At 41.5% G+C, this 12,954-nt stretch overlaps 1 protein-coding gene across 1 annotated transcript; it reads left to right on the forward strand.

Annotated features, from left to right (window-relative positions):
- The first annotated feature begins 2,654 nt into the window (after positions 1-2,654).
- LOC123506718 (caprin-2-like) lies at positions 2,655-7,808 on the forward strand. Its single transcript, XM_045258982.1, has 4 exons — positions 2,655-3,287; positions 3,629-3,710; positions 4,608-4,723; positions 6,426-7,808. The coding sequence occupies exons 1-4, from the start codon at positions 3,175-3,177 to the stop codon at positions 6,625-6,627; spliced, it is 513 nt and encodes a 170-aa protein (XP_045114917.1). The 5' UTR covers positions 2,655-3,174; the 3' UTR covers positions 6,628-7,808.
- The last annotated feature ends 5,146 nt before the right edge of the window (positions 7,809-12,954 follow it).

Here is a 12,954-nt window from a genome sequence, read left to right on the forward strand (position 1 = left end):
TATCGTGAAAACTGTCATTCTTATCGTGAAAACTCGTATCGTTACCGTGGAATCGCATTGTTATCTTCGTAATCTTCTTAATCATCGTTATCATTCAATTCATTTATTTTTCATTTATTTACCGTATGAAATTCATTTTTATTATTTTTGTCCACATGATAATATAACCAGCAGTACAATTCTCTACAATGAAATGTCTAACAAAGTTCAATACTTTCTTTTAACATTATCTTATCATCTCGCAAGGTGGAGCAGCTTTTCCACATCAATGTAAAATAATGTTACATATTCTTGAATTCCCGTATTTCATTTGAAAGATGCACCGAGAGCCTTTCCATGGGAGCTGTAATATAATTATAATAGTATTCATAAATGTCTCTGCTTCAAAGTACGTTACATTTCTTCTCTTGATGCGTTTATTATCATCATTGGTATTTTCGAGAATAGATATATGTGTATTTAGAACGTTTTATCTTAGCCATAATGAATAAATTAAACTATTAGATCACATACCAAAGCAGAATTGTTCTCTTGTAGATCACGTTGGCTGTGTGGATAACATACAGAAGTAACAGCCAGGAAACATTATTAACATCACACCTACTTACTTTTCCTTCCATCTGAAAACAACGAAATGCACGAAATATCTTTAATTTTGTAGTATAGCAAAAAAAAAAAAAAAAAAAAAAAACATCATTATTATCTTGACAACTAGAAATCATCACACACATCACAGCCATCACACTCTCTCTCACCTCACCAACACTTCCGCCACAGCCACCATCCCCCAGGCTAGGCAACCAGTCTCGACCTGCCTTTCGTCACTAACTGGCACTGAAGGTCGTGGGAAAGGAATGTGCTGTCTAAACCTTCAGTACCATAACGTGTTTTCATATTTATTCTGCTTATTATTTGGTGATTTTATACAGCTTCAGAAACTCATGTGGGGATTAAAATAGTGAAGACTGTGGCCATTAATCTTCTCACCTCTGAAGACCGTTCCTAATGTCAATAAAAAGGTCTAACCGTGCACAAAACTCATGGTATAAATGCGTCCCAGTACTGAAGAGGTTAACCAGAACACAGTCCCATCAGTAGAACTTTACAGCATCTCCACCGTTTATATGAACATTGAACTCGTGATATCTCGCTGACAACCAACGCCACCACACACCAGACACTCTCCCGCCCTCTCGTCTTGGCGTCAGTTTATTGAGAATGTTAATTAAGTCTTATGTCAGTATTCAAAAACGCCTTGCTCTCTCACCACGACAGTTTTCTAAGGCCACAGAGACGACTAGGCGGATTTTCAAGATAGTTTCTGTTAATATTAATCTAGAAATCTTGCCGGTCCATCAGCGAAACCATAAAAATATCCTTAAAAACATAAGACACCTTCAACGAAAGCCTTTGGAAAGTAGTGATGGTGAGAGAGCAAACCGTTTAAGAATGCTGGCCTTAATTACTTCTTTGGCTCGTACATAATGTCAACGATTATATATCAGGTGTATTATTCAGCAAAGATTTGACTGTATACTCGTACACTCACCTAAGGAAATATGTGATGAAGCGGAGACCCAATCACCGCCTGACAAGATGCACTAACATTACACGCCACCATTGCTTCGTCACGCTCTCCCTCACGTGCGTCTGGTGCTCCGAGCGTCCCAACCTGGTCCATTCGTCGCCTTTGCAAACCACAAATTCACCACGAGAACCACAACGAGAACCACAAGCCAAAACGCAACTTCCTACTGCCTCCAGCATCTCCACGACAAGAGAGTGGCGCGGGCTGAGCAACCAGTAGTGTGTCATGTGGCTCAGAACAAGATTCGGAGGATGGTTATGTGATTCGAACGGTGTGACAGCTAAAATCAGAAGGGAGGGTTAGGAGAGGAAGTTTCTGGGCTTTGTACACTTCTACCATCTGTCAAATGCATATTGTAATAGAAAATAGGTATAGTTTAGACGGGAACTGTTGAGGTTTTATTAATTTGCTGCCTGCCTCTCATATTTCATTTTGTTTTATATACGAACACCCAAACATGTACATGATTATTTTAAGGTTAATGAAATAATGAAAGATACTCAGGAGCTAATCTAATGACACAAACACACATACAAAAAGAAAATTGAAGCTCATAATTTAACATACAATCAAAATAGAGCCAAGAAAATCCGGTCTAGAAAAAAAAAAAAAAAACACATAGAAAGGAAGATTTAATGACCCACAAAAAAGACAAAATAAATAAACTTGACTCTTTATCATTCCTTCACATCTTTTCGACTCCACAAACAATTACAGAAAACATTACAACTTGGTGAAAATAGAGACCACAAGAGTGACGCTCCACCACGGCGCAGATGTTCCCCGCCAGCGTGAAAGTCGTAAAAAGGCAATAAACAGGAAGGGTGTCAGTCTGGAGTTTCCCTCAAGGATGTGCGCTGGGAAGAGGCCACTTAGATCTGACCCTCTGGAGGACGGCCGGGGCAGTGTGGTAGCGTGCCTCTGCCCAGCTCCCCCATGCCCCGTTTGGTCCGATGCCCAGGGCGGGATGGCAAGTGACGTCACAAGACCGGGCAGAGAGAAGCGGGGGAGGGCATATATATACAGCCGTCGGTTGGAGGGAAAGCCGCAGTGTTCGCAGAGAAGACACAAGCAGTCAGGCGAGGCGGGAGAGTGTGAAGACCCAAATTACTGAGATACGAGGCTGGAAGTGACAATCTGTGTGTTCCTTGACGGCTTTGTGTTGATGTGACGGTGGTGTGCTGTGGCGAGTACTGGCGTGATGTGGCCTCAGTGTCGTGCGTGATGTACTCCCAAAGACAAACTGACCCAAGCAACACGAAACATTGATACTTTGTGAGAGAATAAAGAAAAAAACCTGACGTGCTTTCCTGTATTACTGATCAGAAACAAATGTCGTCGAGGTTTACTGTATTCTGAAACACTGCATCACACTTCTACTACTTTCAAAAGGCTCTAGTTGAAATGACACGAGTTTTAAGGATGTTTTCATATCTCTAGTGACATATTAACAAGACTTCTACATATTAACAGGAGAAACACTCGTGAAAACCCGGCTAATCATCTCAGTATCTTCAGAAACAGCGTGGTGAGAGACCCAAGCATTTCTGAATACAACCCTTAGAAAAGAGGGCGTGTATTGCCAGATGTGGGTGCGAGGTGCGCTGGTGTGTGCGGCGCTGACGGTGGCGGTGGTCGGGCAGGAGGACCGTCAGGCAGCGCCCCGCCCCACGCCGCGCCAGTATGATCCGTTAGAGCTGTGAGTCCCTGGGGCACGGTTGCCAACTGAGGCGCGGGCACTGCCACATTACTCTTCTTTTTTCTCCTCCTCGTCTTTCTTCTTTTTCATCATCTCTTTTTTTTTCTCTTTCTCCTCCTACTTCTAGTAATACACCTACTCCTTCCTCTCCCCTCCCCAACTCTCTCTCTCTCTCTCTCTCTCTCTCTCTCTCTCTCTCTCTCTCTCTCCCTAAGCTTCCCTACATCAAATACCGACACAATTTATGAGCACAAGTCTGTAGTACATGTTCCCACAGTATCCTGGCATCACGGTGCTATGAGTAAGCAGAGGGCGCCTAACCTGTCTTCCTTCTCATACAGGTGCTCCGGCGGGTTCAGCGTACGCAAGGCTGACCCCTCCACTGCCACCATCACCTCGCCGCCCTCCAAGCTCAAGTTCCAGGTGAGTGAGTGGACGAGTGGGCGAGTGCGTGGTGTGATGGTTAATGAAGTATGTGAACCTTTGGAGAGATGTGGTGGTCAGCAAGGTAATCTCACGAAAGACACTATTGCTAACATGATAAGGCTATAGTAGGTGATCTTATTAACGAACCAAAGACAAATATATCACGTTGACAGGTTTTAGGATAACAAACAAGTTAAAAATCGCTACCAATGCTGGAAAACAATGGAAAAAAAACCTAGTCAACTTGCATATCAATAAGGCAGGAAACCAAGACCTTATGTGGAGTCATGCGAACAAAGGGAACAACAAGGGAAAATAGAAAGATGGATTGACTGGCTAAGATCCGCCATCACGTGACCCCGTTCCCTACATACCGGTGAAGCAGAATCTAGGTCACCATACTGGACGCTACCTGAGCTGCACCGCCTCCCTCTCACCCCGTCCCTCACCTCCCTGACACGAGACACGCTCGGCCACTGCTGTGTATCACCTTCCTTGTGTTATTCCTACGAGAACGCGAGGCGAGAGATATGCACGAGTCTTAACTTTAGAGAATAGTGTCATTGTGGTATTAGAAAGTTACATTGCTTTGACTTACATGAAATAGGAAGGATATAAGATAAGAAAGTACATTTATTTTTATTGTTACTGTAGGATGTAGAGAGGAGGAGAGAAGATGGGCAGGGATGAGGTAAATAGTAGTGTCACGGTGGTATTAGAAAGTCACATTGCTTTGACTTACGTGAAATAGGAAGGATATATGATGAGAAAGTGCATTTATTTGTGTTGTTACTGTAGGGTGTAGAGAGGAGGAGAGAAAACGGGCCGGAATGATGTAAACAGTAAGGTGGATCAAGATTCTAATTTAAACAAGACATCTTCATTTTTTCCCAGGATGTGCTGACTAACCTCGGCGGCTGGTCTGCTAGCGAGAGTGACTTCCAGGCCCCGTGTTCTGGCGCCTACTTCTTCACCTTCCACGCCCTGTCAAGGAACCAAGGGGACTTTACGTGAGTTAACCTACAGAGATGAAGAGACACATAGATAGGTACATAGATGAAATAAATTAAACTATATTTCTCCCAAAATCATCACCAGTTTCATAAGTTACCTGGGTTTTTCTGATACAATACTTGATTATTTACCCAGCAAAACTTTATGCGATGCTTTCCAACTTACTTTTACCGGAACCATGACGCACTGAGCCGTGATGATAATTTGACGAGAGAACCAATTTGTTAGTGGTGTTCTTGAGAGATTAAATCCGCTTTGAACATGTAGGGTCTAAACCTCCATCACATAAGGTGGTATACTGCATTTCACTGGCATGTAGTAGTAGTAGTAGTAGAAGTAGTAATTTGTAGTAGTAGTAGTAGTAGTAATTTATTGACAAAAAAATAGTAGTAGTAGAAGTAGTAGTAGTAATTTATTGACAAAAAATAAGTACAATAAAAAATCATGCATTACCATTGTGCTCCTTATTCGGAAAGTTGGAAAGTTGCGTCCTTAGCTCACACTCTGCTCACAGGAACACATCGAGTCACAGCATCGCCAACCTCACTTCACCTTGCCGGGAGAACAGAGAAAGTCATAGCGATCTACATTTAACCCTTTGACTGCCATTTGGTACATTTTCCCTTAATTACTGACCACTCGGAGGCATTTACATTTCTTCTAAGTCTAATTTCCATGTTTCTTGTCAGTACTTGTAAAGATTTCGTATATTACTTCTGACACTTTTGTTTCGTATTGTACTGAAAGGATTAACAGAAAGAGAGATTAGGTAATACAAAAGTACATTAGCTAGAGTATTTTTATGTATTTCATCCGAGTGTTGATACATAATACTAAACATTACAGGACCCAGGTATTAGCAACAGTATATTGTACCTAACTCTGCATGTAAGTCACCTCTTTGCAATGTTTAGTTCATTTAGGTTACAACTTCATCCACTTGAGTTTTCTGACATCCATCACTTGACATTCCTTATAGTGTATTGTACCTAACTCTATAAGTCACCTCTATGCAATGTTTAGTTCATTTAGGTTACAACTTCATCCACTTGAGTCTTCTGGCATCCATCATTTGACATTCCCTAAAGGCGTGTTTGTCTTATAGAAGATCTGCACTGTCTTTCTGCTTCTTCGTTTAAATTTAGTCTTCAGGTGTACACTATTTCACATTCTCTAAGTGTGTTTCCCTATTTATAAGTTTCAAGGCAATGTTTCTCTTATACTTGCCTGTACTTCACCACTCGTTCACTTTATGTACATGTCTGTTTCCTTCGCCTAGTGGTTCCAGGCCTTTCCTTCCTCTAGCTCAATTTGCATCTATTACACACTCATGAATTTCTCCCACGCACATGTTCTGTTCTCCACTCCCTCACTGTATGTATTTGTTTTGCTTACCTCTTGTTCCCAGTCTTCCCTTCCTTTAACCTGAGTTCTCATTTCCTTCAACCCACGTACTGACACTCATGAATTCCTCCCACACACGTTTTTTTTTTCATTTTGTTACCATAAGTGATTCTTTGCCAAATGTTTCTAGGTCTCTCATCCCGTATGCTAAATTCGCACCTCTTCCCACCCACAGTCTGGCACTCATTATTTTTCCCGCATACATTTTTCCCTGCCTATCAAGTACATGCTGCCTTTGTCTATTACTAGTCTCTCTTTCCTATAAGCTAACTTTGCACCTCGTCCCACCAACAGCCTGGCACTTATGAAGGAGGGCAAGTATCAAGTCACGGCTTACGGCAGCACATTTGACTACCAGCAAGGGTCAAACTCAGCCCTGATCTTCCTTAACGCCGGGGAAAGAGTGCACCTTGAGCTGCAGGACGGAAGTCTGTACGAACACCCCTACGATGAGGCGTACACCACCTTCTCTGGGTTCCTCGTCGAGCAGTTTTAGAAGGAAATGAAGAATATCGAGAAACTGCTGTGAATAGATCAATGACTATGTATTTTTGTGTTTATTTATTTTTCGGGGATTGACTGGTTTTGACTATGAGATGAATTGATTCCCGCTCCCTCTTTTTCACTCACTCTTCCTAACTCGTCAGAAATGTCCCGGTGTTCATTATTCCCTTCACTTGCTTCTTAACCCCTTCAGTTCTGGGACACTATTTTACCTTGAGATTTGTGTACGATTAGGCCATTTTATTGACATTAGGAAGGGTTTATGGAGGTCAGAAGATTAATGGCAACAATCTTCACTATTTTAATCCCCACATGAATTTTTGAAGCTGTATAAAATCATCAAATAGTAAGCAAAATGAATATGGAAATGCGTCATGGTACTGAAGAGCTTAATAACACAGACAGGTCGATTCTCCTTCTTAGTAAACAATCACAGCCAGAAGCTTGTTAACGTTCTTCTCTAGCTTAACTGTTTCCTGTCAACTGTAAGGCCTGATAAGTGAATAGTAGCAAGGAGATCAGAGGACGTAAGACGAAAAGAAAACGCTAAACACATGGAAGTGAGAGCGTCAGGTTGCAACAATTCTGGCAGTGACTGTACTTGTAATCTCCAAAGTGAGTCCCTGCTAGGTATGATCCCCGGTTAGTCTGAGCCATCCATCCCTGCATCGATATCAAGGCATTATTTCTGAACCACACCCGTCTCACCACGAAGGATGCTTGTGATATACCAGTAACTTTAGCACATATAAGGTACTGTTATTTTTTGCCTTTACAAATTATCTCGTTTCTAATAGAGTAGTTTCTTCATCTGATCAGTCTTCAGAGCAGCCGCTAGACACTTGACACGAAGATAAGGAATACGTATAAGGATGAAAGTGAAGAAGAATAGTAGTTAGGAGATACAGCATGGCCATATGGTAGTATAAGCGGCAGTTAGGAGATTGTATACGTGGCATTTAAGTTAAGTTAGGTTAAGAACAGTTAGGTTCACTTAATGATGTACACGATAAAGGACTGTAGGGTGTTACTTGCCGTTATTAGTAGTTGCATCCGGCAGAGTGAGACGAGTGTGGTTCTAAGGAAAGTTTACTCAAGCAATGTCACAACTCAACCTCACTCATCGATATAAACCATCACGTAAGCAGTAAAGATTAAGGTAAAAATGTTGTAGTTTTGTAGTTTTAATCAACCTGAGAGAGAGAGAGAGAGAGAGAGAGAGAGAGAGAGAGAGAGAGAGAGAGAGAGAGAGAGAGAGAGAGAGAGTGTGTACAAACCAAAACACGACTCAACTCATAACCACAGTATACATCAGATATACAAAAGAAGGTGTCTGTTTTCTTACCTCAGTCACGTCAAGGCATATACGATACTGTGCTGCCTATGCGCTCTGCCTTGGCGCTGGATATTGGGGTTACCTGTGTTCCTCTGCCAGTGAAGATGAAGTGGGAGGATAAAGAAGGAAACTCCCACCTTAGTACACATTATAACTGCTAACCTGAAAGAGTAACATATGTGTGCGATGCATCTATTATCTCCTACCATTTAAAAGTTCAGATTAAGAGTGAAAGAGGCATATTGTTGCATAATAATTGGTTAAACCTTTAATCAACAAGGTATGTCTGTCTTAGTCCCTTCAGTACTGAGAGACATTTTTACCTTGAGTTTTGGGTATGATTAGATGATTTTATTTGCATTAGGAAGAGTCTATGGAGGTCACAAGATTAATAGCCACAGTCTTCACTGATCTAATTCGTCATATAAATCTCTGTTGATGTATAAAATCGACAAATATTAGCCAAAATGAATATGAAAACGCGGCATGGTACAGAAAGGGTTAATGTCTGTTTTGCTGTTTTGACTTTGGTAAATACATCTCTTACTTCAGATCAGACAGTTTTTATATATGTATACAGTAACTTATAAACAAAAGCATATTGTATTCCGTAATTAGCAAACTCTTTCATTGATAAAGTAAGTCTGTCTATCTATTTTCCTACCTTGTCTTTCATATATATATAACTCTTACAAACACTAGCCAGCATCAAGATCTTTAAGACTGATGCTGTTTGTCCTTCTTTTGTGTTGCTTTGTGTCACTCCATAGCAACATAAATATCACAACCTCATCTCGTGATTTCCCATACACAACAGACAAACACACAGACTTGCATTACTGATGAAACTGTGGTGGCTACCCTAACAACATCCGGTGGTCAGGTCTCAAGGACGAGGATGGGCAGAGTGCGGGCGAAGGAGAGCCGGGGTGAGCACGTGAACTTGACCCTCTGACCTAAACTTCATCTGGTTCCTGGAGAAAGTTTCCCCCACTCCCCGGTTAGGCACAGTGACCGCGTGCCTGCCCACAACCCGTCCCTTTGTGCAGGTGTGCGCTCTCTCTCTCTCTCTCTCTCTCTCTCTACAGCAAACTCAGTCCTCAAAACGTCGTACACACATGGCTGAAGCAGTGATGGTGGTGGTGGTGGAAGTAGTAGTAGTAATAGTAGTATAGTAGTAGTAGTAGTAGTAGTAGTAGTAGTAGTAGTAGTGGTGGTGGTGGTGGTGGTAGTAGTGGTAGTAGTAATAGTAGCAGTAGTAGTAATAGTAGTGCTAGTAGTAGTAGTAGTAATGATGGTGGTGATGGTGGGGGTGGTAGTGGTAGTAGTAGTAGTAGTAGTAGTAGTAGTAGTAGTAGTAGTAGTAGTAGTAGTAGTAGTAGTGGTGGTGGTAGTAGTGGTAGTAGTAGTAGTAGTAGTAGTAGTAGTAATAGTAGTGCTAGTAGTAGTAGTAGTAGTAATGATGGTGGTGATGGTGGGGGTGGTAGTGGTAGTAGTAGTAGTAGTGATGGTGATGAAGGTGGTGGTGGTGGTGGTAATAGTATTAGGAATTGTAATAGTAGTTGTAGTAGCAACAATATTGATAGTAGTAGTAGTGGTGGTGGTGAGAAATTACACACACACACACACACACACACACACACACACACACACACACACACACACACATGAAAATCTCCCAAATTAACACACTCACACACACGTCACATTTTACCAAACCTTCACCACACCTGCACACATTTTATAAATGTTTAAAGACATTCCATGCATTACTTATATAATGCTGTTAATTGTTGCGTATCGCAAAATTGACGGGGACACTAAAGTAAATATTTTCCTGTTCTGACGCCTAGTAAATATTACGTACATGACAGCTCGTTCTTTGAAGTTTGTTGTATTTAGAACTGAATAGTTAATCTCCCATGTCTTGTGATGTCGTCAGTTGAATAAAAGTAATCCTATAGGGCCGATTCGTTGTCTTTTTTGTTCCGATGGAAGGAAAGATACAGGCATGCAGACACATTGGTGATGTTTGCTTGGTGGTTGTTACATTAAGAAGAAACAAGCATAGAGTAACAACCTAGAGCCTGGTAAAGACATTCCTGATCAAAATGTTATATTTTAGTTAATGCGCGTGTTAGCAGTGAGGAACAAGCAGGAATCACATTACTTAATTAATACCTAATTATATCATTCTTATTAATACTAATATAAGTATAGGACAAATTGTACTACCTATCTATGCAGTAGTATCAATACCACTCTGATCGCAATCTTAATCAAGTAATAAGCTAGTCAATAAGGCGCCTCGGTGCTACCCACCCTCCCACTCCCAGTACTCCTCAGTCCTCAGTCTTTCGTGACGGGAGGTGGTGTGCGAGTAAGAGGTACTGCCACATTTAAAAACCTCAGATTCATTTGACACAGGATTGTGAGAGTGTTTCTACGATTCTAGTGACATATTAACAAGATTTCTACACTCAAACGGCTCTGATTAAAGTGACTCGTACGGGATTTCACGAGTGTTTTTAAAGTTCTGGTGACAATAACAAGACTGTGTTGGTGTTTCCACTTCTGCAATTCATCTTACATACTACTGGACTCAGCCACGAAACCGAACCACAGAATCAGAACTACGTTCTCAAAGTGAGTGTTTGTTTAAGGCGAGCCAGCCAAGGGATAACTCAATATCAATCATCAAATGGCTTTCGTGCCATTCTTAAATGATTTTTTATGAGAGGATGTGAGGGGGAGTCCCCCCGACCGAAGTCCCCGCCGCCATCTTGGGTCATTCATTTATCAGTATTTACAGCCTTATCTCTCAGTATTATACGCCTGTCTTGCCACAACATGCAGCCGCATTACTATGCTTTCATATCAGCTATTGAGATACACCCGCCATGAGCAGGTTTAAGCTTGGTGAAGGTTTAAGCGAGGTAAAAGGGGTGGGAGTCAACCCCTCCATTGCTCCCCCGCCGTCTTGGATATGCCTAACCTGGCCCACCCAGAACCCAGGATTATTTTCTTTAATTTCTGGACAGTTTATTTGGGGTGAATAGTAAAATTTGGTGCATTCTACAAATATTTGGTTGTGTTTGAAGTGTTTTCCGTGCGTGTGTGGAGCGCAGCATGTTGTTACTGGCGTTGTTTTTGTGTTAAATAAGGCTGTTTTTTGGTGCCAAATTTTCATGACCGTCGTAGGAAGATTTTTGTTAGAGGAAGTATCAAGATGTTATTGTTTTCAAAAAATAGTTGATGTGTTTTAAAGTGTTTCGCTTTCCTGGTCAGTGGGATTAGTGGAGAGTGGAATTGTTTTCTAACAATGTTAATGTTCCAATAATATTTTTGTTGGTACCCCCGTGGATTATTTATTTCTGGCTCCAGCTCTCTCAAAAGTGTTGGAAAAGACTGTTCTAATTCTTTAAAGTGTGATTTGTTCCTTTTAAGTGAGACTGGGCTGACAGTTATTTTTTTTTAAGGTGAGTCAAGACTTCAACATTTTATTTATAGTTATTTTAAAAGATCTTTAATATTACCGGGGTTTGGAATCTCTTTACATTTTTATATTATTTAAAATATGTGCCAAGTCAGAATATGTAAAGCATTCGGGTCTGGCGGCGTTTTTTCGAGAGGTCATTTTCAAAATTATTTACGTAACGGATATCAGCCCGCCAGGCTGTGGCGCTATCAGACCACCGGGCCAGGCCATGACGTCATCGGCCCACCGCGGCGGGCCGGGCCGTGACATCACTATGGCGGGAGCCTCATAGATGTCTTTCCTTCCTGGCTCTCTTCGTCCATATCTAACATGATTTACTGTGTTATATCGTGTGTGTGTGTGTGTGTGTGTGTGTGTGTGTGTGTGTGTGTGTGGCTTGTTTTTCATTCGACATAAGATGAGTGTGTGTGTGTGTGTGTGTGTGTGTGTGTGTAAGTGGGTGTAGGTGTATGTAAGTGCGTCTGTGTATATTTTAAGGGGATAATGTGCTATTTCAATATTATATTACTTCTAAGAGCGGACAATTGCAAAGCCGCTAGCCGCCTTGACCGGCAAACATAATAGCTATACTCCGCTGACCGGCTATAGATTTATGGCAAAGTTTAATGTTTTATTATATAGAAAAGACTATATTTGCATGATGAAAGGAGACCAGGAAGCGAATGGAAGACAAGATATAGAGAGAAGCAATATGGAAGCGAAGTAATGATAGGTGGCAAGTCTAAAGGGATAAATGATGGAGTAATATACAAGGGTGAATGGAAGGTACCGAAAACCAAAGAGATGAGGAATGGAGAATAAGGAAATAGAAGAGGGAAGCAGAACCAGCGGGAGGAAATAAGCAGACAACCTCATTACCTTCTCTGTACCTTCATTCTCCTCTACCGGAACCTTGGCTGTCTTGAATCTCTCTCTCGTGTTCCTCATTTCCTCAAGTAACGCGGGATAAATGCTTCAAATCCCTTCCCTGATGCTCAATTCCCCTCCAATGAAGGACCCTAAACGCTTTCAATCCCTTGTTACACTCATTTCCCGTCAAATGAAGGGGTTTAATGCCCTAAATCCTTTTACTGAAGCTCCTTCCCCGTCAGGTGGGTATTTTTAGAAGACAATCCCTCCTCGTGTCCTTGTGGGAAGTTTATAAAGGTAAATAAAAAGAGAAAAAACACGAAGGTAAAAGATGAACTCACAGAAACTAATTATTAGATTGAATGATGTGTCAATGTTATTTTGGGTTTGTTGTTCCTCTATGTCGATTGTGCGTCCGTATATACAGATAAATGGGACTCAATTACAAAGTTTTCAATAATTGATTCCGGATAGATTAAACATTAGACGCAGTAGTAGGTGTGTGTGTGTGTGTGTGTGTGTGTGTGTGTGTGTGTGTGTGTGTGTGTGTGTGTGTGTGTGTGTGTGTGTGTGTGTGTGTGAGTGTAGGAGAGCAGTGTGGAGGGTGGCTGGGGCTGGTGGGTGGACGTGAGGGT

This window comes from Portunus trituberculatus, chromosome 20 (genome assembly GCF_017591435.1).
Source record: "Portunus trituberculatus isolate SZX2019 chromosome 20, ASM1759143v1, whole genome shotgun sequence".
Classification (NCBI taxonomy): Eukaryota; Metazoa; Arthropoda; class Malacostraca; order Decapoda; family Portunidae; genus Portunus; species Portunus trituberculatus.

Excerpts from the sequence above, each read along its gene's own strand:
- LOC123506718 (XM_045258982.1), top strand. The coding sequence starts at position 3,175 with ATGTGGGTGCGAGGTGCGCTGGTGTGTGCGGCGCTGACGGTGGCGGTG. Across the intron at positions 3,288-3,628 it reads CAGTATGATCCGTTAGAGCT|GTGCTCCGGCGGGTTCAGCG; the intron begins GTGAGTCCCTGG and ends CTTCTCATACAG. Across the intron at positions 4,724-6,425 it reads AGGAACCAAGGGGACTTTAC|CCTGGCACTTATGAAGGAGG; the intron begins GTGAGTTAACCT and ends TCCCACCAACAG.